Source organism: Macrobrachium rosenbergii, chromosome 5 (genome assembly GCF_040412425.1).
Source record: "Macrobrachium rosenbergii isolate ZJJX-2024 chromosome 5, ASM4041242v1, whole genome shotgun sequence".
NCBI classification, from domain to species: Eukaryota; Metazoa; Arthropoda; class Malacostraca; order Decapoda; family Palaemonidae; genus Macrobrachium; species Macrobrachium rosenbergii.
This window is the reverse complement of record NC_089745.1, coordinates 59,541,298-59,566,505: the sequence shown is the minus strand read 5'-3', so window position 1 is coordinate 59,566,505 and position 25,208 is coordinate 59,541,298. Positions and strand designations below refer to the sequence as shown.

Genomic DNA, 25,208 nt, shown 5'->3' with positions numbered 1-25,208 from the left:
GAAGACTAGTACATTGTTTATGTTAAATGTCCTTTTAATTCAGCTGGAGGGTGAACCTTGTGACAGTGAACATTTTCAGAGGTGACAGATATTAGTTAAAGTAACAGCAGTGTTGACCAGTGCTAGCTTTGACCAGTGCTAGCTTTGTAATATAGTAGGACCAAGCATCTTATGATGCTGTCTTCGTGAGTAAATGTTCGTGATGGCACACCATAGAATGGTAAGTGAATATGATGTTTAGTACAAACCCAGTGGGCTTGAACATCAGAGCATAAAAAGACTTTAGATATATCTTGGTAATAGTAAATGTGGGTCCAGTGTTCCACCAGCAGGGCAAATTTATTGTTAGGTCGTTCCTGAAGTGCAGACTTTTTGGCTACTGTAAATTTGAGTGCATATAGTTGTTAGAGGTAAGAAAAGCTAAGTGGAACAAAATATATGTCTCCTGTAACAAACAATGATTTTTTTTTTTGGAAGTAATAAGAGCAGTTTTTTATATATGTTTATTCAGTGTCGTGAATAAATATGGATTCATATATGTCTTGTAAAATATAAGGAATTCTTTCATGGAAATAAGAACATTTACAGTATTACATAGTTTATTATCTGCTGATAGTCATTGTCAGTTGGTAACTTAATTTTAAAAACAAGTTTTCATTTATCTCCATGATTATTAAAAGTAGTATAGGATGATTTCAGTACAGTACTGTATTACAGTAACCAAAGAAAAGGATAGTAGTTAGCCCTATATTGAATTCAGAACTTTAATTTGAAAAATGAGTTCATGTATTTACAACCTGCAAAACTGGTACATATCTGAAAAAACTTTATAGTATATAAAAATTTAATCATCAAACTGAAGAGATAAATGAACATGAAATATAAAGTTAACAGCTTAAATCTTGTATTCAACCTGATGTCAATGCAAATGGGCACAGGTAAGATATGAAGTTATCATTATTTACCTTTTTATGTGGCCCTTGAATTATATTAATCCATTTCAATATGATAAGTAATCCATATATTATGTAATCGGCAGTTCAAAGGTGGTTATGCTACATAGGAAAACATGAGTGAATGCTAACTGTTATCTCCGTCTACTATGAGATGCCACTGTTCATAATCCAGAACGGCATCTTATACATTTACAGTGGGCATCATGAAGTGCACAGTCTTAGTATATAAGGGCCCTGGTAGTCCCTTAAAACTGATGGGGGTTGGTTGGGCTGCCAACCCCTCACCTCCTCCTGCCCTCAAAAAATGAAAATTCATGAATAACTCTGTGACTCCTTTATACCTTAAGTTCTAATACTTTACTATACCTGTATGGTACTATGATACTACTATATTCATACAGTACTGAGGTTTATTTATTATACCATATACAAGTTGTAAAATAAATAAAACAATACCAATGAAAAACATAACATAACCATGAATACACCACTCATCTTTTACATGTATTTATATGCTAATGTGTGTCCTGTATCGCTGAAGTCTTTCACACAGTTTCTGTCGACACATGAACATTGATAATGATGATGAAAACAGTGACACAACATGAAACATTGATGGATTTCTTGCTCCACATTTATTACACTTACCATGAAGACACACAGGCACACAACAGACAAATGTTTAAAAACTGTACAGTAATCTTGTCATTTATTCCATAAGTGGAGATGGATTGGGAGAATCTTCACCCTCTTCATCAATATATTCTGTATAAGGAAGAGGAAGAGGAGGCGTGGCTGGTCTCAGAGCATGTGGGGTGGAAGGAGAGGCCAGGTTTCTGGGTGTGACCTTCTAGAAATATATTGTGATTTTTCTTTATATTTGACCTTTTTGCTTTTTCATTTCTTTAAAAATGTATTTATATGGTGCAATTGTGTATTCTGCCATATCCTTCATTTTCATGGCATATCATTGATGAGTCAATATCATTAAAGTAGCCCATGAGAATGGTGAACCAGTGCAATCCCTCTACAAAATTTAATGTAAACTTGTCTTCTTGCACTGCTTCTTCTTTATCTGGTATAGTATCTGTTTGGGTTAGCTCCTTCATGTTAACTCAGTTGGGGTGGTATCAGTTGAATCTTGTATTTCCTCAAGATGCATATTTTGAAATCCTTTTCCACCCAACTTTCTTTGCCATAGTTAGAATTTTTTTCCATCATGAGCTTATTGTCTCATGCTTTATAGCTTTCATGGCTCTTCAGATGATGTTTATGGTAGCAATTGTATAAATTTTACAAATCTCCATTTTGTTTTCTGAAATGGGGTTATCTTCCATAGCCTGAACGACTCTCTCTGTAGAGTACCTAGTATAATGGACCTTAAATATCCTTATTACTCCTTCATCTAGAAGTTGGATCAGAGATGTGTTGGGGGTCAGATAGATAACTTCAATGTCTTTGGTGTTGAAGTCATGGGATTCTGAGTGATCAGGGGCATTATCCAATACCAGTAAGACCTTAAAAGGCAATCCCTTTCTGCCGAGGTATAATTTTACTTGTATGACTACTGAACCCCTCTAGGAAGTATTTTGGTACTCCTTACCCTCTTGTTATGCATACAGAGGACTGGCAGTTAGAAATTATTTTTTCATTTCAATCTTGTGGATTAGCAGGTTTAAAATCAGGGCTGCCTTGATCATAAACCTGGTGCTTGAGTCTTCTGTGACATTTTTTCCCTCAACAGACCAATTTCATCGGCATTGAATATCTGTTCCAAGTAAATATTCTTTCCCTTCTTAACATTTGCTTTATGGTGTCCGTCCTTACCTGCTGCTTGGTTAACAGAAGCTGTTTCTCCTATAATCATAATTTCTGTAGTCTAGTCCTCCTGACATTATCAAACCAGTCTTTACTGGCTTTAAATTTTGCAGAGCTCCCTCACCTTCTTCTTGCCTTATTGGAGTCATATAGGGACATGACCTTTTCTTAGATCAGGTTCAGCTTTGTTGAATGCTTTTTTATTTTTGGCAATCTTTCACCAGTAGAAAGATAGCAGTTTCCATTGAGAGAGAGAAGGAGCTTGCCTGTGTTACAGTTTTTTGAATTTGGTGGTGTAACTGCATCAGAGTCAACTCATTGATGTCTAATAGCCACAGTATGTAGAAAATAGCAATTTAATCTCTTCCAGCAGGGTCTTCATTTTCTTTTGCCCTTAGGTAGCATTTATAGAAGCATTAGGAACTTTATTCTTCTAGGCCATAATTGAATTGAAGATTTTATAGTTGTATTGCACTAAAGATACAAGAGCAGCAAAAATTTCCATTCACTGTATGAAGTAAACATGATAGAGAGGTTGGGTGCTTAGACAGCTGCTTGCATAGGGGTGTGGTGATCCCACTTCCCCCAACCTAGTGTGCAGGTGTGCAGTTCTTGTGCAGACTATAATTGTTGAAAAAATGCACTAGTTTTAATAAAGTTCCGTAAGTATGTTTTTGTTAGTAAATTAAACACTATCATTTTAAGTACTGTATTTATGTTGTGGTTTTTAGTTTCCTCTACATGAGCAGTATACAGCTGTACCTATGTTTACATTTTCTCTTTTATGGACGATGTCTGTGGTTTGTAAGAGTGTCTGACTTCTCCAAGTTTTAACACTGTACAATTAATTTGTTTATACAGTACTGTACTTTAATGGTAAAATAGACTATGTATATAAAATGTTATGCATACTGTATGCATTTATAGCCTCCTAAACTTTTCAGTGTTCTTTACCTTTCTACCCTCTGTGAGTCATAAGTGTTTATGTGAATTTCTGCAAAGTTAAAAAAATTACATTTAATTATTTATGAAAATTCATTGTGATGAAATCCACAAGTTTTGAGGGTCAACTTTACAGCTCACAAAAGAATACCTGGAGTCAAGTAGTAATTCATGAATGTGAGTAGACCTGGATGTAAGATGACCAGGTAGTGAATTAATCTTTTGGAAGTGCTCAGTCTTCGCTGCCACATGCACACATATCTTGTCTGCTCATTACATAGAGAGATGAAAGGGTACAGGTAGTACCTTTGTACTGTAAATGCAGGGACAAGTCCAGGTTTGCTTGCATTCATAAGTTCATTGGATGTTTTGAATATTCTTTTATGTTATGCATGACTGATATATACAGTATATATAGTGTTCTGTAGTAACTAACATTTTCTTAATTCTGTCTACTGTACCACTTTTGTTCAGTGAAGTATTTTCCTGTATACTAGTTTTCTCACCAGATTCTATTTTAGGTCAAGGTATATTGTCATTATTACTTCATTTTTACTGTTTTGATAATGCATATGATACCTTCATAAATTTTTATGGATTACAATACATATTTTCTTTTGAAGGATACAAAATAGATAGAGAAGGCAGTGATTGGGAAGATGTAATGGAGAATCTTGTTGGGATGAAAGTACCTTTGACGGTTCAGAAAGTGACTTTGAAGAATCCTCCACCCATAGAAGACCTCTCCAATACAACAACTGACAAGACAAAGAAAAAGAAGTAAGCATAATTTTGACATTTCTTATGATATATTCAACAAAATTACAATAATCTCTTTATTACCCAGATCAATAGTACCAAGGCCCTGTTGGATAAAGGCAAGTAAAAAACTCTACTTGTTTAAACGGCAACGCCATACCCTTACTCCCATGACCTTGGCAATACAATGTGACTTCTTTAATCTGGCATAACGTGGTACGGCAACTCCTGTGATCCAGCACTTTTTTTAATCAGCCGCCATTAGTTCTTGAGCAGCTGTGGGGCTGGCACCACACATCATTTCAGTTGGATTTTTTTTTATTTTGGAACTGAAGCTTGCTCCATAAAGACACAAGCTTAGTTTATTTCCAATGAAAACATTCTGCAAAACTCAAAAATATACAGCATAAAACAACCGTGATATGCATATATACTCATGTATCATCCGATCTTGTGTAGTGTATTATGTGACCATTATTGTGTCCCAAAACATTCCATTATATATATCGTATATAGTGCAAGATGTATTTTTGGTAGATTACGCTAGGCTAGGCTTTCTGTGGCTGTCTCAGTTTTGGTAGATACCATTGATAGTGTGTAGTACATGTAAGTTAGCTTTTAACTAATTAATAATAGGCCTCAAAGCAAAAGTTCACCAGGTTAAATGCAGATCTTCATATATTAAACCAGGCTTACCAACCTTGTGGTTAATCTAGGAATTCATTATTATTTCTTATAAATTAACAACTGCTTACTGCTGCGTCTAAGACACTGACACAGCAAGTACTGACATAAACAGTCGAATCGAGAAATAGCTGTTTGCTGATATCAGTTGCCATAACTAAAACGTGCTTATTTAGAGTTCTGTTACAGTTGTCAACTCAGCTTCTTAAAAATTCTCTAATTTCAATGGTGACTTTAATAAAATAAGATAAAATGAATTTAAGGTTGCAGCTGTGGCTGAAGAAATGAATAATGGGCAGTTCACAAAATGTTTTGGTAGAGGCAAAAGCAACATCGAATACTGGTGATATCACATCTTTACTTCATGAAATTTACTGCATTTGTAAAGTAAGTTGCATTTTAAACTCAGCTTTGATTATTTACAAAAAACAAATCTCTGAAATGCATTTCATGTAGCAACTAATGACTGTGGAGATGTCAGTAAAATGCAGTCAACAGATGATTTTAAGGGTGTAACATTACCAGCGTGCAAATGGTGCATGACCGCTATATTCATAGGTTATAATATATTAATAATATGATAATAATGCATGAAATATGATTGCATACAGTAGGGAAAACAAGTTTCATTAAAATTGTCATTGTTCTCAATACAACTGTATTATTTGACTTTTGCAAATGGATATCTGTTGGTGTATGAACCTAACTGGGCTGTAGTCTCTCTCTCTCTCTCTCTCTCTCTCTCTCTCTCTCTCTCTCTCTCTCTCTCTCTCTCTCTCTCTCTCTCTCTCTCTCTCACACACATGCAGGTGTAAAGAAACAAAAGCAGCAGAATTTTAGGTTGCTACCAAAAACAAAAGCCAGAAAACATTGAAAATTGCCAGGAGATCAGAATTAGACAGTGTGCTTATGAAATGGTTTAAGCTCTGTTGTAGTGAAGGTGTAAGCATTTCCAGGGAGATGCTTATGGAGCGGGCCAGAAGTTTTCATAAGGAGCTTAACCTAATGAATGGCAGTGATTATTAGCAAGTTGTTTACCACTTTTGATAACAAGCAATATATATGTGGAATGAGCTAGCAAGACTGTTTTTACATAGGGGGTTTTTTAGAGGCGACGTCTGTCATCCAGCATTTTCTGTGGTCTGTCAGTGTCCTGGTCCCAAGGGTGCTAGATTAAAGAGGTCATATTGTGCCCCATAACCATAAACATGCAGTAAGCTTCTGAACAATAACCAGCACACTTTAAACTAAAAACTTTATGCAAAAAGTCGTTAACTACCTTATTTTCCCATATTGTAACAAACTGTACTTTAAAAAACTGAACCCCTTCTTTTTCTCTCTCTTCTCTCTTGTAAACAAAACAATTTAGTAGGTAGGTAGCCTATCTGTGTTTGTTCACTGCCTACCATGGTTTTATCACCATTAATATACTTTTATACAACAGCATTCTTATCAGTTGTTACCATATTGTATTATATTCCATTTTTTGTACTTATAATTTGATGAATTTTGCCTTTTTTATTCATAGTTTCCATACACCAAGTATTGTATCATTCATATTGCTCTGTTGACTGGGCGCTTTCAGTATGTTATTTTTAAGAACATTATTTAAAAAGTTAACATTAATCTTTTTCATTATTATAAGCACTGATTTCTCATTTTGCCTTATCATGGAAAGTGTGTGTTAAAGAGAAAATTAGTCATGTTGTACTGGAGTTAGTGGTTTTTTATTTCTCCTCCTAATGTTGCAGAAGCTTTATTTGTGTGCTTTGTGTGTGTGTGTGTGTGTGTGTGTGTGTGTGTGTTTAAATCTTCATGTGGCATTTCATCAATGTGGCACTTCATTAATGTGACATTTCATCAATGTGGCATTTCATTAGTGTTGATGTCACTGTTTAGCTATTTTTATTTTTGCTGATTGTTATGATTATCACACATATCATAACAGTACATAGGAGAATATTTTATCACTCTTTATACTATATTTCATCTCAAGTACTGTATAATGTTCACATTCACAGTATACAGTAATATTATATAAAGATATTTATACACTAATGGCCCCCTCAAATTGGGACCACCTTGACATGGTGAGGGGGCTCTCGAACCTAGGGATCTGTTTTTTTTTTTTCTCCTGAGTTTGAACCCAAGTGTCCCACATATATAATGTCACGAAGTGATCAAGCACCTGGTTATTACACATAAAATAATACCAAAAAGTTACCTCACTTCGACCAGATACTTGAAACCTCATAACAAATATATTAAGACTGAATATACTAAAGGTACAGTGATCCCATAAAACTTACTCATCACTTGAGAAAATCAATGTAACTTTATCAAGTTATGGGTGAGGTAACAATGAATAAGTTATAAACAGACTCATGGAAAATGGGCATCACTTCAATAAACTATAACTGTTTCCCTGGTTCTGTTTCACCTAGATATGTCTCAGGTGAACAAACAGATATATCACTTACCTTGTACACATTCATTAATTTCTCTAATTACTGGTGGTCAAAATGAAACGCTGTGCTTTTAAAACTTTAAACAAACGTTTATTTCTAAGTTCAAAAGTTATATGCAGAGTTCACAATCTCAAAAAAATGTACTATTAATTGATGAAAGTGTAAGATTTAAGTATTTCTTAATCAAGTTTAATTCACAAAACTTTAATTTATTAAGAAAGCAATTTGGTTAAGTAAGATTCAGACCATTAACTATCACTCAAGTTTTAAACATATACCTGATTAATTACACTCAACACAAATGTTCACCAAAATATTACTGACTGGGATCCACATAAATATTTTCTGAAATGTCAATAATAAGTATGCACTAACAAAATGCTAAGTAATCACCAGCACAAAACTTTGTAAACCGCTAATTATAAAATTAGAGTAATGTGATAGCACAGACACATAAGAATGAAGTATGCAAAAATGGAAATATACCAACAGCCATTTCTAAGACAAAAATGTTTAAAGATTATATCAATCTTTCAAAAGATTACCTTCACTTATAAAAAAGGTTAAACTCACGTCTTTCTAAGACTTTCTCAAAGACAACACTGCCAAGTCACAATGACCTACACAATGATATATAAGTAGCAGCAAGACACATTAGAATTCACTATAAGAGATATTACTCTCCTCTTATTGAAATAATAATTCTCTTTTACCTAGAACATCACTTCAACTCTTAACATAATAAAACTAGTAAACATCACATTACCTTTCTTTAGGTGGTACACCATTATACACTTTACACAATGCTTGCAGAACATAAACACCTTGGATCACCTCTTACAAAATTAATACACTTTTGGGTGAGTTTAACAAAACTTTTACAAACAGGAATGCAATCAGCATAACACCCTTATACATGAATGGTATTTGAGAGAGAGAGAGAGATAGGACCTATTGCCAGCAGCCCCTGTTTCTGACTGAGTGTCTTTTAGCTCCAGACCATCCCAGAATACATGATACATAAAGTATACATACATTATATTTTGTTCATGAGACTTACCTGTCAGATATATATATAGCTGTATTCTCCGAAGTCCGACAGAATTTCAAAATTCGCGGCACACGCAGTGGCCGGGCAGGTGGTTAGTACCCATTCCCGCCGCTGGGAGGCGGGTATCAGGAACCATTCCCATTTTCTATTCAGATTTTCTCTGTCGCCGGACTGTCAACACCTGTTGTCAGTTCCTCCGCCATTTGGATTTCGAAATTTGTTGTCACTTAAGTATTTTGGTTGTTTTTGGTATTCGACTGGATCTGTGACTTGGCATACGCTCTTTGTGGACCGTTTTGATTTTGCTTTTGACTTTTCTTATAATTAAGCTGTCTTACCTCTAGCTATTGAGTCTGTAGAAGGTGAATGTAAGGTGAGGCTATCGAAGATTTTGATAGTTCCTCACACTTTATGTATGATATGTAAGGGTGTTCAATGCTCTATGATAATCGGTATAATGAATGTGAGGGATTATCTGAGGGTGAGTGGAAGAAATATGAAGCCTATTTGCTTAAATTGGAGCGTGATAGGTTGAGGAGATCTTCCTCCTTGAGTGCATCCTTTGATGGACAGTAACGGTTTTCTCCTACTAGTAACCCTGTAGTAAATTTTAGTACTAACCCTGTAGTTTGTTGCTGCAGAGGTAATACCCTGGCTCTCGTGTTGGAGTCAATGCGTGCTCTTGAAACTAAAGTGAATGCAATTCAAACGCAAAGTGTTAGTGCTAGTGCCCCTAGTGTTGTGGAGGGGGCGTCAGATCGGCCCTATAATGCCTCTAGGCCTGGACCTCTGTCGAACTCCCAGGACCAGGGAGGGGGCATGTCGAAAGCCGCATGAGGGTTACGGGGGCTTCCCACCGATCTGGCGTCCCTTCGGCAGGTCCTGATGACGCTACCCAGGCTGCCAGGGATCGTGCACAGGCACGCATCCTGAAGGATTGCTTCTCGTCCTCCGACACGTCCTCCCCGCCTCGGGGTTGGAGCTCTCGGTTGGACTCTCGCCCTCTTAAGAGAAGCTTAGAGGAGAGGACGCTTCACGTCCTCTTCCTCTAGACGTTTGTGCTCTTCCTCGAAGGTTGCGTGGATATTCCTCCGCAGAAGAGAATAAAGTGTTTTTTCGAATGATGACGCTACTCGACCCCCCTGTCGCGCTAAGGCAAGGGCTAGAGCTTCTTCCCCTGTGGAAGGAAGTATACGTCTCTCGCCCCTTTCCTTCTCTCAGGTTCAGCCCTTCTCCCGAGAGAGTTGCTTCTCCAACGCGTAAGATTTTGTTGGGTTTGCAACAACAGCTGGATGCTCTCATGGACCTTTCAAGATTCGAAACTGCCTGTTATGAGGTACAGACTTTCACCTTCGTATCCTGCTTCGTCTTCCTCGTCTGCTAGATGTTTTGGGGCTTCTCGTCTGTCGTCTAGAGAGAGTGTTTAGTGGCTTCCTATTCGTCTTCCCCGATTTGAGGTGTTGGACTTTTCTCTTGTCTCGCGCCAGGAGCGCGTGTCTTGCTCTTCGTGCGCTTCTCACGCTTCACGCCTCACCTTGACGCTCGGCGCGCGCTAGCCATGACGCAGGGCGCCACGCTGTGACTCTCTTCTAGTACTTGCCACGGAGCCTCGTGCGTCACGCCATGACGCTCCTTCGCTTCGCCGTGATAGCTTCAAGTCTTGTGTTGACGCCGCTCCAGTTGTACATCATGTCGCACAACTACCCGCTTCAACATCTGATGTCCTTCTTAATTTAGCCAATACTTGCTTCGGCAGTACATATACTAAAATTGGAACGATACAGAGAAGATTAGCATGGCCCCTGCGCAGGATGACACGCTAATCGTGAAGCGTTCCACATTTTTATGTTTACTATCATTACTCTAGTTGACGACTTCTTCGTTCGCTGGAGTTCCCACTTACGTGTCGGCGAATCGAACTACTTTCTCCACTCATTCAAGACCCGCCAGCTGGGGAAGAACATCCTCTTTCGTCACAGCCTTTGGATGAAGAGAAACATCTTTCGTCTTCTTCTTCCTCTGATTATCAGACTCTGGCTTTTTTCTTAAGGATATGTTTCCTGAGACTTTTCAACCTTCGGCTCCTCTCTCTCCACCTTCGCAGTTGTCTTTGTCTTAAGGGGAGCGTTTGTCGGAAAAATAGGAAATCAAATTTTCTGGGATATTTTATATATGGCATCATACATATCCTGACTATCTTCTCAGAAAGTTTTATTTCAAAGTTCGCCATAGTTAGGAGTTATAAACAAAACAGTAACCCTATCATAGACAAAATTACATTTTTCGTATAATGTAATGATATTGTCAGTATATCGGTGGTAATTTCCTTTTAGCTATGAAATAATAATATCTAATGCGATCTATGGCAACCCTGTGGACCTAGTACGCATCAGCGAAAGACGGGAATGCCGCAGGGAAGTCAGTGGCAGTCAGTCAGTAGCAGCTCAGAGCTTGACTAAGTAAGACGTCCCGCTGCCCAACCTGAGCCGTGTTTTGACACTCGCTTCATTTAGCGAAGTTATATTACTTTGCAAGTCTATTTTTTGGCTTTTCAATATGTCATAAAAACATCAAACTGTGTAACAACAAGCAAATAAATACACAGAGAAGCAAAAAAATTTCGTTTTTCTCAAAACTAAAGTTATCAACATTCAAACTGCATCTCCTTCATATCAAATGCACCGATCTCAATAATATAAAAAGTAAACGAAAGCTAATAATTGCCTATAAACAAGGGGCTTCCATGGGAAGCAACACGAGACCCGCACCACGAGAGAGAGTTTTTTCCCGAAGGAATGTCACTTCCAAAAGAGGTAGCAAGTGACTCCTTTCATCTCCAGACTCCCTTAGCAACCAGGCTTCATTTTGCACAAGCCTGGAAAGAGTGAGGGGCAGACGTTTGGTCCCTCCTACTGTTAGAGAGAGGTTACTTGATTCCCTTCCTGTCTCCTCCTCCTTTGTTTTTTGTTTCCCAATTGCCTTCCTGTCAAACAGAAAATTCTGTTTGACCTGCTCAACAGATGTTCGAGCGGGAGAGCAGTGGAACAGGTCTTGACTCGCAGTTCCCGGGATTTTTACTAAAGAGTGTTTCTAGTCCCAAAACTTTCAGTAGGCTGGAGACCCGTCTTGGGCGTCAACAGGTCGGACAACTTGGTCCGGAAGGAAAAGTTCAAGATGGAGACCTCGCAGTCAATACTAGGAGTCCTTCATCCCGGGGGATTGGATGGTATCTTTGGATCTCCAAGATACTTATCTTCACGCCCCAATTCATCCACGTTCGATGAAGTATCTCAGGTTGTCTTGGGGACTAGACGTACCAGTTCAGGGCTCTCTGCTTTGGACTCTGCACAACGGCCATACCACGTTGAAAGCACCGCTTCTCGTCCGATCAGCGAAGTTAAGCAACGTTGGGTCTGGTCAGTACTTGGATGGGTGACCGCCTGGGAACACCAGATGCTGTTGGCGTCACATTTTCTCCGAGGGTGTTTACACTTCTCATGAAAAACGTTGCGATGCAGTTGCACCTGTCGCACGTCAGGATCTCACTCTACTTGGACGACTGGTTGATTCGAGCGCCGTCGGCGAAGGTATCTGGAGGACCTTCAGTTGACTCTGCAACTCGTGAAGTCCCTGGGACTTCTGGTCTGTGGAAAAGTCGCAGCTGATCCCCTCACTGTCCATTGTGTCTGGGAATTCAGATGTATTCAGCGGCTTTTATAGCGTCTCCGTCGCAAGAACGGCAACTTCTATGTACGAAAAAGTCTCGGCCTTCTTGGAAAAGGAAACATGCTCGGTGAGGGAATGAATGAGTCTGCTGGGGACCATTTCCTCGCTGGAGAAGTTTGTTTCACTGGGGAGTCTGCATCTCAGGCCTCTTTAGTTCTTTCTGTTGGAGAACTGGCAAAGAAAGGAAGACTTGAAAGAGGAATTGAGAATTCTTCCTTATATGAAAGAGGATCTGTAGTGGTGGCTCGATCCAACGAAATTGCAGAAGGATCTCCTCAAGCTTCTGAACCCCGACCTAGTGTTGTTTTCCGACGGGTAGTCAACAGGTTGGGGGCAACACTAGAGGGAGAGGAAGTGTTAGGAACCTGAGAGAGGAACAGGTGTCCTGGCACATCAACTTCAAAGATTTGGTGGCTATCTTTTAGCTCTCCAATTCTTGAGGTCCAAGTTTGCAATCGTGTAGTTCTAGCAAACTCGGACAATACAACTTGTTCCCTGTTCAGCCTTGCAAGAGAGATTATTCTTTGAGCCTATGCTGCAACATTTCGATTCTCACAAGTTTTTTGTTGCAGGGGTCGAAAATGTTCGAGCAGACCTGCTCTGTTGGCGCCATCAACTCTTGCCGAAGGAATGGACCCTTCATCAGGAGGTTTGCCAAGATTTTTGGAAATTTTGGGGTCGCCATCTTGTGGATATTTTCACGACCTCAAGAACAGCGAGGCTCCTCTATAAAGCTCATCTGTACTCGACCCTGGGGCAGTTGCGATAGTTGCTCTTCCCTGGGATTGGATGGGAATAGATGTTTACGCCTTTTTCCCGTTCTAAATTCTGGGAGAAGTCATACGCAAGTTCGCGGCCTCACAAGGGACGAGGATGACTCTCATCCCCACGTTTTGGCCTTGAACCACTGGTTCTCGGAGTTTCTCTTCTGGTTGGTAGGCGTTCGAGGACCCTTCCTATGAGAGCAGACCTGCTCATACAAACCCACTTCACGAGATATCTTTGAATCTCCCGCTCTGAACCTGACTGCTTTCAGACTATCGAAACTTGGTCAGAGCGATGGGGGTTTTTCTGGCCAGGTGGCACGGGCCATCGCTAGAGCCAGAAGTTCTTCATCTAAAGGATATATCTAGCGAAGTGAGCAACCTTCAAAGGTTGGTGTAGAAAGAAGGGCTTTTCCTCTTCCTCTATCACTGTGAGCCAGGTTGCGGATTTTCTCCTTTACTTAAGAGAAAACTCGATATAGCAGTTCCGACTATCAAGTGTTATCGGAGCATGCTTTCGATTGTATTCAGACACAGAGGATTAGATTTGTCTGACAATAAGAACCTCCACGATCTTATGAGCTCTTTCAAGACGTCCAAGGTTCCTCAGCTAATTCCCCTGCTTGGAACTTGGACGTAGTGCTCAAGTTTTTTTGATGTTTAGTCCTTTTGAGCCTCTCCACTCTGCATCTCTTAAGGATGTTACTCGAAAACGGCATTCCTCACGGCTCTGGCGACGGCGAAGAGAGTGAGCAAAGTTCGAGAGCCGTCATGTGGGCTTCAAGGAACACAATGCTGTCTTTTCTTTAAGCCCTAAGTTCTTGGCTAAGAATGATAGGTCTTCTAACCCTTGGCCTAGACACTTTGAAATTAAAGGTTTAGCAGACCTTATTGGACAGGAACCTGAGGGAGTTCTATGTCCAGTTAGAGCTCTCAAGTACTACCTTAAAAGAACACAGGACACTTTCGTGGTCCCTCGGATATTTTATGGTGTTCTGTGAGGCAACCAGTTAAACCTATGTCGAAGAATGCACTGGCATTCTTCATTAGGGACGTCATTAAAGACGTACACTCTAGTTGTGCGACTCAACTTCAAGTTGTTGAGAGTTAACGCTCATGAGGTGAGGGCAGTTGCTACCTCCATGGCGTTCAAGAAAAATATGGTACTCAGTGACATTCTTAGTGCCACATTTTGTGAAGTCAATGCGGTGTTTGCCTCACACTCTTGGCAAGATGTTTAGGTAGCATACGAAAATTGCTTTTTCGCTGGGACCATACATTGCTGCTTCAGCAACCTTGGGGACAGGGGTAACTCTGATCCTATCCCTTTTTAATTGTGTTTTTATGGTTGTTGGGTCGACTACTGGAGGCAGTCTTCCCAATCCTTTGCAAACTAACGCTTTAGGTGCTGGTTAGGTGGTTAGTAATGCTCTTTTGTCCTCTTTGTATGGTCTATGATCTAGTCACATTGTGGTCACGCCCCGTTGACAGATCATCTAGAAGTCGCCAGCTATATAGGTCACTACCTCGCTGGGGTCTCTAGTAAAGCAGAAGCAGACTAGAGTGACAGTAACCACTCAGTCAGCTACGCTATCAGATAGGAACCAAAATAATTTTACCAATAATTGGTTTTTTCCTAATTCTTGGCTGTCTCTACCCCCTCCAAAGGTGGTATTCAGCTATATATATATCTGACAGGTAAGTCTCATGAACAAAATGATATTTTAATGATAAAATAAAGTTTGTTCATACTTACCTGACAGATATATATATTCATATTGCCCTCCCTCCTCCCCTCAGGAGTCAGTGACGTTAGAAAATCTGAATAGAAAATGGGAATGGTTCCTGATACCGCCTCCCAGCGGCGGGAATGGGTACTAACCACCTGCCCGGCCACTCGTGCAAAATGAATTTTGAAATTCTGTCGGACTTGGAGAATACAGCTATATATATATCTGTCAGGTAAGTATGAACAAACTTTATTTTATCATTAAAATATCATATACAGGTATACATGTGCAGTATACATACAGGGACTCAAAGGCTCAGAAGGAAATATGCCAGAGCTCTTATCAATGACTGACATCATCCGCTGGACACTCAAACCCTTGAACAAACAAAAGGAAGTATTTTGGACCCAAAACTGGCTGGCTGTCAGCATGTCAACTTCAACTCTCTCTCTTACTCATTCTCTCTTTCTCAGTTTATGAAAAAGAATAAGCACAGACACAGCTAATAACCATGGGTTAGGCACACATGATAAATGCATAACAGGCAATTTGCCGATTGGCTGTCAACTCGTCATGATAACCAAAGAGGCCCCTCCTTTCTCCAAACACGACTTCGTTCTCCCCAAACAACTGAGTAAACACAGGATGTTCCTAAGTGATCTGATAAGAATCTTACCCTCGCTCTCTCTCTACACAGCCTGTTACGAATTCGAATTCACTCAGTATAATATACGGCACAACATATTAAACAAATGGAAAAAAAAAACATATCAAGACATTTTAAAATCATATCACTACAACAAATGACGAATCTGCAAGCAAAACATCAAAATTTTCACAGAGACACATATTACACTTGTAGAATGATTTTATATATTATAACACCTTATAATAATAATAATAAAGGGATTTTGACAAAGGAAAAATCTATTTCTGAGGGAGGTCCCGTGTCACCCGGTGAAATTCCATTACAGCACGAATTTCTAGGTATAACAATGCTAGATATACCAGAGAAAAAGAGCTTTCAGGAAAGCTGGGGTTACTACCCCAGTCGAGCGTCTTCTAGGAAGACGTCGGTATAAGAAGGGTGAGTGAAATACCACTACCACGGAAACCTACTCGAAAGATCTCTCCCTATCAAAATCCCTGGAACAGAGCGGTGAGCGTTACAGTCCCTACACTCAACACCCGCCAGGACGGCGACACCAGCGCCACCTACCTCATTCCATGCTAGCACTAACCCCAGACTTGGCATGTGCAAGTAGGGGAGTACTAGGTGATCAGGGAGGGTCACGGGTGACACGGGACCTCCCTCAGAAATAGATTTTTCCTTTGTCAAAATCCCTTTTCTGAGTTCAGTCCCGTGTCAGCCGGTGAAATAGTGATAGAGAATCATGCCAAGGCTGTAACTACAAGGAAAAAAGGGGTAATCTGAAGAAAAAGGCAAAAATTTTACGAAAATAATTTTAATCAAGTAATCTCTTTCATGTAGCAAGAATACTAAAACTAAGGTATACTAAATCTAAGGCACATCAAAAAACTTAATACTATGAAACGTGGGGAGGTCCCCGTCACGACGGGGAAGAAGCCCCAAAAATCTTAAAACTACTTAAAGCAAGGTGAAACATGAAATGTGCATGAGATAATTGCAAATACAACCTTAATACTATACACGTAAACTTAGGCTAAACACGTAAGAGACAAGATCAATGAAAATTAACATATACAGAACATATATACATATATCTGGGGTACGTGGAGCCAAATAAAAACCGTCCAGTACCCCATAAGAAAAACAATCATGGCATGTCAGATTACACTTTTCCATCAGCAGATACAAGATACATCAATATGAGGAGCCAGGCAGTGAGGTATAATCAACCAGGAGAATAAGCAGAGAAGTAAATGAGGCAGGCGGGTGGGGGGAAAGGAAAGGATAAGGATATGATTAGTTAAGGTGGGAGATGACACTTCCCACAGCTATGGTAGAAAATTTCAGGGCTTGAGCGATTTTTAAATAGTGGCGTTTAAACACTAGAGGTGATTTCCAACCCGTAAATTTAGATAACTCTGAGAAGTCCATATTATGAAAGTAATTAATGGAAGTAGCAACTGCTCGAATATCATGAACCTTAGGAACTGAATCTGGGTTGGCCTGTTTAATGAAATACAGAATTTGTTGTTTTATAGCATTCAGTGAAAGAGTACCACCTTTCTCCCTGATAAAAAGAGGACCCGACTTACTCTGTGGAGTTCTTAAAAGGTAAAATTTAAGTGTATAAACTGGACATAAAGACTGGTCTTGAGGAAGGGCACCACCTTCCAAGGAGACCACCTGTCCTGTGGGTCTTCGTTCTTAGCTAAAAATCTAGGGTCAGGGAAAGGAGGACCTCTCCAGACGGGAGGAAGTTCACAAAATTATCACCTCTAGTGAGAGCCGACAGCTCTGAGATTCTAGCACCTGAAGCCAAGCTAATCAAAAATAAAGTCTTCCTTAACAGATCCTGATAAGAGCAGTGAAAGTTATCCAACTCTGATGCTAACTTAAGGACGTCATTGAGAAACCACGTAACAGAATGTGGGCGTGATACTGGTCTCAGACGAGCGCATGCTCTGGGGATAGATGAAAATAGGAATCTGTAAGGTCGATTTTAAAGCCGTAAAGAAATACTTTCTTCAATGCTGACTTGACTGTGGTAATAGTGGCGGAGCAAGGCCTTTCTCAAACAGTGATCTAAAGAAGGAAACTCCTAAATTAGTCGTCATGATTTTGGCTTCAGATGCTTTCAGGAAGGAGGCTAATTTTTTGACTGCTGAGTCATACTGTCTAAGAGTAGAATCTCTTTTATCTGATTCTAAAAACAGAGTGTTGACAGGGTCAATGTTCGCTCCTTTTGGGCTGCGAATTTTATAAAGTCCATAAAACTAGGGCATTCTGAATTCTTGAGGAAGCTGACACAGTCTTGGTTTGTACTGTCTGGGTCAGAATGGGCTTGGGAATCCGAAGACTCCGTAATCCCAGTTCCTGAAGAAGAGGAACCAATTGCTCTTCGGCCAGTAGGGGGCTACTAGGGCTGGTTGACCTTTGAATGTCCTGAGTTTGTGTAATACTTTCAGCAGTAAATTTATTGGAGGGAACAGATAAATCTTCTCCCAATTGTTCCAATCTACTGTCATTGCGTCTGTGGCGTATGCCTGAGGGTCCAGGTTGGGGGCCACGTAACAGGGGAGCTTGAAGTTGCTCTCCGTTGCGAACAGGTCCACTTGGAGGCCCGGAACCCGGCGGCAAATCCATTTGAAAGATTCCACGTCCAGGGACCACTCCGTCTCCAACGGAGTAGCCCTGGACAGGGAATCCGCCACCTTGTTCCGTACCCCCGCTAGGTGGGTGGCTGACAGGTGCCAGCCGTGCTTGTTCGCCAGGGAGAAGATAGCAACCATTACTTGGTTTACTCGACCTGATTTGGAGCCGCCCCTGTTGATGCAATGAACTACCACTGCGCTGTCCAACACCAGCCTGATATGAATCCGGTTGGGGCGGATTTTCTTCAGAGTTAGAAAGACCGCCATAGCTTCCAGGGTATTTATATGGAACTGCTGAAACATTGTGGACCACGTTCCTTGTACTTTCTGTTTTGGTGAATATCCCCCCCAGCCGCTTAGGGAAGCGTCTGTGTGAACAACTAGTGCCGGAGGGGGAAATTGAAGCGGAACTGTTTTGGACAGGCCTCTGACTGTGGTCCAAGGCTGCAGTCTTGTCTTTAAGATTCGAGGAATAGAGGAGACCTTGTCTCTGAGCTTGACATTTGCTCGACTCCGCCACACTCTGTTTATGTCTTTTAATTTCGCTTTTAAGAGCAGGTCTGTCACTGAGGCAAATTGAAGAGACCCAAGGACTCTTTCTTGGGATCGGCGGGATGCCGATGGATTTTTGAGGAATCTCCTGGTGAGAGATGCTATCTCTTTCCTCTTGGGAGGCGGGAGAGATAATGTGTGAGAGGACAGATCCCACTGGAGACCCAGCCACTGAAACCGGGACTCCGGAGTCAGGTGGGACTTCTCTCTGTTCAGTTGAAAACCTAGCGACTCCAGGAAATTGATGACTATGGACGTAGCCTTCTGACACTCCGGAACTGTTGGTGCCCAAATTATCCAATCGTCCAGGTGCGCTGCTAGGGATATCCTCGAGACCGGAGTTGTTGCACTACCGTGTCCGCCAGCTTGGTGAATACCCTGGGCGCAATGTTCAGACCGAAGGGCATGACCCTAAAGGAGTAGGCTTGATTCCCGAGTCTGAAACCGAGGAACTGAGAGAAGTTCCGCGCAATCGGGACGTGATAATAAGCGTCTGAAAGATCGATAGAGGTGGTGACGGCTCCACGCGGAAGTAGAGTCCGTACCTGAGCTACCATAAGCATGCGAAATTTGTCGCATTTTATGTAGAGATTTAGACGCGACAGATCCAGGATCACTCTTTGCTGATCGGAGTCTTTTTTGGGAACAGTGAATAACCTGCCTTGAAACTTTAGGTGCCTTACTTTCTTTATTGCTCGTTTGTTGAGCAATTCTGTCACATAATCCTGTAGGGTTGATGTGGGTGGCTGGTAAAATCTGGTTAGAGGAGGAGGGTTCTTGATCCAGCTCCATCCTAGTCCTTTGGACACAATGCTGTGTGCCCAAGGGCTGAAGGTCCATTGGTCCCTGAACCAATACAGGCGACCACCTACCTGGGTTCTCTCAGTGGGAGGGAGCGGGTTTATTCCCCCTACCACGTCCAGGCCTTCCCCTTGGGGTGGTGTTGGGCTTTCCTCTATGAGGGACTTTGCCTCTTCCTCCCTTGCAACCCTATTAAGGCTGTGAAAGTATCCACGGCCCTCATATGTGGGGTTGTATGCTGGTGAAGCCACATAAGAGGGTGCAGCTGGTTGGACCAGCACATACTGTTGGGGGGAGCCTTGGAGGTAGAAGGCTGGGCTACTGCCGAGACCGGGACGGCTTGGACTACCGCCTGATGGTGGGGCCTCTTATGCCTCCTGAAGCGTTTGCCTCCTCTCGTCTGGGGCCGGCCGATTCTGGGGTCTTGCGCTTATAGGCAGAAATGCCCCAGTGAGAGCGCAGACTCTGATTGGCCCGTGTAGCCTCGGCCATAACGTTTGTGACCTCCTCTTCGGGGAAGAGGTTAGGTCCCCAGATCGAGCTTTTAACGAGCTTGTTAGGCTCGTGGCGGATAGTAGCATCGGCGAAGATGAACTTCCTGCATTCCAGTCTGGCCATGATAAACTCGAACAAGTCAGACTGGAAGCCAGCTAGCAAGGACTTAGCCAAAACTTGGAAGAATGGCTCGTCCGAGCAGGAGACGGCAGTAGCTTCTGTAAGGCAGACGGAGTTCAAGGACCGGGCTAACTTAGTCCGGGCATCAAACTCCGCCTTCAATAAGTATTCCGGCAGCTTGGGGAGCTGCTCACTGAATTGAGTGGAAGCGCAGAAGGGGTCCAGCTTCCCGACAGTGAAAGTGGACGGGCGTCCACCCAGAACTCATTACTTCCTGGGAATACCAGGAAGTAGGGTCTGTTTCCCTTAACTGTGGTAACGGATTACCATCGGCACGCCGGGCCGTAGCCAGAGCGACTTTGTCCAAGCAAGGGGGTGGGTAGGTCATCTCCCAGGCTTAACATCGTAAAGTTGCCCTTGAAAGGAGTCAACTGTATTTTCTGCCTGCCACTCCGTCAGAGTGCGCAGGAGAGCCGACGACTGAGCTTGGTCCCTAGGGATGATGACAGTCTCCTAGGAACCTTATCTGACCGAATCCAAGCTTCCTCCTGTAAGCCTTACGAAGCCTGGGTAAGGGGGCAAGAGATCGGGGAAGAACTCCAATTCCTCCAACCGTCTCGTGCCAAGACCTTCAACTGTAAGCTTGCCATCATGTTGGATGGCCCGAGTCTGGCGCCAAGGGTTACCGACATCGAACGGCGGAGGTCCGCAGTGTCGGGGATAACGTACTGTGGTTCGGCTGGGGTGGGCGAGCCATTCCGCCAGTATGTTATCATGACTGGCCAACTTCTCAGTTATTTTGTCAAATCTGGAATCTAGGTCCTCTGTAAACTTTTTATAAAGTTGATTAGCAAAGGCCTCTGCATCGAAAAGCAGGCTGGCGAGGAGGGCTTGGTTTTGCAGCCCTCTTACTCGCCTTTGCTGGAGGAACCAGACTTGCTCCCGGAGGCTACAGGTCCTGAAACCTTAGCCTTCGACGGGGGGAAGGGCGATGCCTTCTTGGAAGTCGAGGACTTGTAGCCCTTCGCCTTCCATGAAGTCTTCAACTTCAACTTGGGGATAGCAGACGGAGCTCTATCACCCAAGGAGGAAGACTTCACGAAACCTGCAAATGAAGAGACAGATGAAACAGGGGAGTCAAACAGAGGGGGGCCCGCCCCAACAACCTCACTTACCTCACCACTTACCACCTGGTCCTGCTCTGTATTCATCGGTTCCAGGTTAAGATCCAAGGCGGCTACATCCTCCGAGACCTCAGTGTAGAGGATATCCACTTGGGGTGGCTGGGTCGCATCCCGGATTTGCTGGATGATAGGGGTGGCAAGATCTTCAGGCACTGCGGCCGCCACCTGTGCGCCGGGGTAGAGCAAGTCCCTCAACCTAGCGTCGAGGACGTAGGGCTTCCCCGACGGAACATTCCTTCCAAACCCAGCCACCCAGGCCCGGAGGGATTCCAAGGCAGACTTCTTGGAAGCTTCGTCCGCCTGTAAGAAAACCAACAATTAGCTAAGAACGAAAAAGCCAATCCGGTAATCTCATAAACAATATACAATATGAGGAGCATAAAACGGAAGAAAAAGACTGTCACTTACCGACTCATCCTGGACGGTTGCGCAGAGAGCGAAGCAAACCTCACAACCATCGGGGTGCCAAACAACCAGGTTTGTCAAGTCGGACCGCACAACCAGCGTGGGTCCGGCATACTACGTGACCGTAGGGTTGTTGAAGGGAGGCGGTACACCCCGGCTCCTCACAGCGAACAGTCTGTAAGTAGAAAAGTACATGAACCTCCCACCCTAAGCAATCTAAAGCCGGCAAGGCCGGGAAACTCAACTACAACCGGAATACTCCGGCGGAGAAGAACTTCCTTATCATAAACTGGGCCAATAAGCTCTAAATTGCACAGAGTGGAAGGTAAAGGCTTTCAGACCCCGGAGGACTCCGGGGAATGAAGGAATGAGAAACCAGGAACTAACCATAAGGGCTGCCAGAAAAAATAACGGCGGAGCCCCCGGGTGTAGGACCGGACTCACGTATATAAAATATATAAAGGAGCGTACTCCTGTAGATAAACAGACTTATCTAAAAAATAATGAAAAATAATAATAACAATAACAAGTGACGGTAAAAACTCCGGAGACCGGAGGGATCCGCTCCCCTTATATAATGTAAAACCTTCCGCCCTTACTTCCCCGCCGGAGAAACAAGACGGGCAAAGTGCTCGTATGTTCATAACATAAGCCGGAGCAATTATATTTTACCCTATCTACGTAACCCGACGGGGAGACGAGAGGTATGGGATAGTGACTCGAACACGTTCGAGCAAACGAACCACCAACCGCAACACAGCGATGCTAGGGACGGTATGGGAGGGAGCGAATCCCTCTACCAACAGGAGGAGTCCCTGAACTCGGAGAAAACGCCATCTAGCGTCACCCGCGCGAGTAGAGCAAGGCTGGGGGGGGAGGGGGTGGAGTAGGGGAGAGAAGTAGGCTACCAGGAAGGGAACAGGAGACAGGGAGAAACATATCACCCGCTCAACTGCATCCATCCCTCCAAGAAAATGAAACTTGGGAGGGTAGCCTACTACTGGAAGCTACGCAACCCGAAGCCCGACTCCTTCCTAGGCGAAGCCTAATATGGACCTAACCTAGTATAGGCTAGGAAAAGGGAGGAGTGCAGAAGGGAGGGGAAGCAACAGGGAGAGAAATTTTGTGCCGAGAACCAACCGGGATCGAGAATGGGGGGCAAGGAGGCGACTAGCCTAGAGGAAACACATCCAAAGAACTCTATTCCCCCAAATGGAGGAAGAGAACTAAGGGGCTCACTCTGCCCACCGAAAAATGACCCCGGAGGAAACAGCAACCAAAACTCCCTCAACCTGATCTCCACACCCAGGGCAAGGGGATGGAAGCAAACAAGCCTACTCCACAAAATAACCATCACACATAAAGAATGGGACTAAAATGTGCTCAACAGGGAGCGTAGCCTACCTCGGGGAAGCGGTTAGATCTGAGGCTGCCGCCACCACCCAGAGGTAAACAACAAAAATAAATTAAATAAAATACATAAAATAAAATAAAAAGAGAGTACCATCTCCAAGCATAAAATAATTAGCCTACTTGAGACCAAAAATAAAAAGGAACCCAACCTGGGGGGGGGGTACCTGGACGGGGCATCACCCTAACAAAGGCCGATAGGCCAATGAAATGTAATTTCGTAAACAAAAAAGGGGGGGAGCCACCGCAAGGAACCACCAGGAAGGGAACCAAGGGGTCAAAATCTATCTATAACGACGAGGAGACAACTCCAACCGAAAAGAACTGAAGGAGTCGCCTCGTGGTCGACATGGCTGGCGGGGAACGCCGTGGCGTCATAATAAGATCTCAATATTTATGAAAATACGAGACCATAACAGCCAAAAAATAGAACAAAACCCCACAAGAAGATGGTACTTAACTTAGAGATGGTAAAGCTGCTCGATGCCATCGTAGATGTTGAAAAATCCAAATCAAAGAGAGACGAGCACACAAAAGAAACGGATGCAGTCACGTGCTAGAAAATGGAATGAGGTAGGTGGCGCTGGTGTCACCGTCCTGGCGGGTGTTGAGTGTAGGGACTGTAACGGCTCACCGCTCTGTTCCGGGGATTTTGATAGGGAGAGATCTTTCGAGTAGGTTTCCGTGGTAGTGGTATTTCACTCACCCTTCTTTATACCGACGTCTTCCTAGAAGACGCTCGACTGGGGGTAGTAACCCCAGCTTTCCTGAAAGCTCTTTTTCTCTGGTATATCTAGCATTGTTATACCTAGAAATTCGTGCTGTAATGGAATTTCACCGGCTGACACGGGACTGAACTCAGAAATACACTTTAGGAATAATTTTGTGGATTTTTCCACTTTTGTCAAAATTATCAAAATTAATAAATAGGAAAACATATCATAGCTTGGAGTGAAGTTGAATCTGAAGCTAAATAGTGGGAACTGTGGTAGAACCATCATCTACCTGATAATGTTCGGTCGGACCTGTTTTTTTCAGGCGGAACTATTCTGTGGAGCTGGACCACGGATTCCCGGGGGACCTGGTTCTAGGAATAGGTCTCTTGGCTTTCTGTCTGGTTACCCCATATTGTGATTAGGACGGGATGACTGTATTATTACAGTACACTCAGTCCTAGCAAGCAGGTTTTGCTTACACTTGGGCCATACTAATCATGATGTGCCATCCCCCTTTTGGGGTAGGGTAGGGAAGTGGACATTTGGGAGTCAGTTCCCACTTGTGCCATTAGTGGAACATTCAACTTCATAAAAAGCCAATGATATCTTTTCAAGATTTATTAATTTTTTTTGTTTTTTTAATCCTTTATGCAAAGTAGTCATGAAGATTTTAGTACCCCTGAACCCCACGATGGTAAAATTCTGGCACAGTCGATAACTAATGGAACGTCACTCCCTGAATCTCCTTAGCATAGATATAAACGCTACAACGGAACATCCTGTTCCAAGTAAAATATCAGTTCCTAAAGACTCAGAGTTTAGAAAGTCAAAAAGAAACAAATAGAAACAAACTGGTAAACTCCAGGATTGTAACACTGGAACCATACATAAAGGACAATAATTTTAGAATAGAGACAAGTAATCTCCCTAAAACCCCATCAACACTAGTTCATTTTGAACATATTTTTGGACCAGACAATTGGTTCAGATTTTTAATATTAAAAGTAGAAAAACAGATCTCACCAGCCATTTTAGAGAACAAATGATTAAATATACACCCCACACAAGATATGGAATGTAGACATATCAAAAACAATGAATGGCTAATACAAACAACAACCAAAGCCCAATCAACAACCTTTCTACAAATAACCAACATAAATGAAATAAAAGTAACAGTAACCAGCCATGAAACACTAAACTATACGCAGGGAACAGTAATGCTCCCAGACAATGATGAAAAAGAGCTAGCATCAAAACAAATCCTAATTGACTCCCTTAAATTAAGATATAACAACATACATGACTTGGAATTATATACTGT

General features: G+C 42.4%; 1 protein-coding gene and 2 non-coding genes across 3 annotated transcripts in view; all 3 read left to right on the top strand.

The window, feature by feature from the left end:
• The window catches only part of LOC136838839 (U3 small nucleolar RNA-associated protein 6 homolog), a 183,268-nt gene that overhangs the window by 125,660 nt on the left and 32,400 nt on the right, over window positions 1-25,208 (top strand). Inside the window, exon 14 of the mRNA XM_067104476.1 lies at window positions 4,340-4,496. Coding sequence (XP_066960577.1) covers window positions 4,340-4,496 — 157 coding nt within the window. The remainder of the gene's footprint in view (window positions 1-4,339; window positions 4,497-25,208) is intronic.
• Window positions 10,419-10,523, top strand: LOC136839085 (U6 spliceosomal RNA). Its single transcript, XR_010853203.1, has one exon. It is a non-coding gene; the product is annotated as a U6 spliceosomal RNA (small nuclear RNA).
• On the top strand, window positions 12,025-12,143 carry LOC136839075 (5S ribosomal RNA). The gene has a single exon (XR_010853195.1). It is a non-coding gene; the product is annotated as a 5S ribosomal RNA (ribosomal RNA).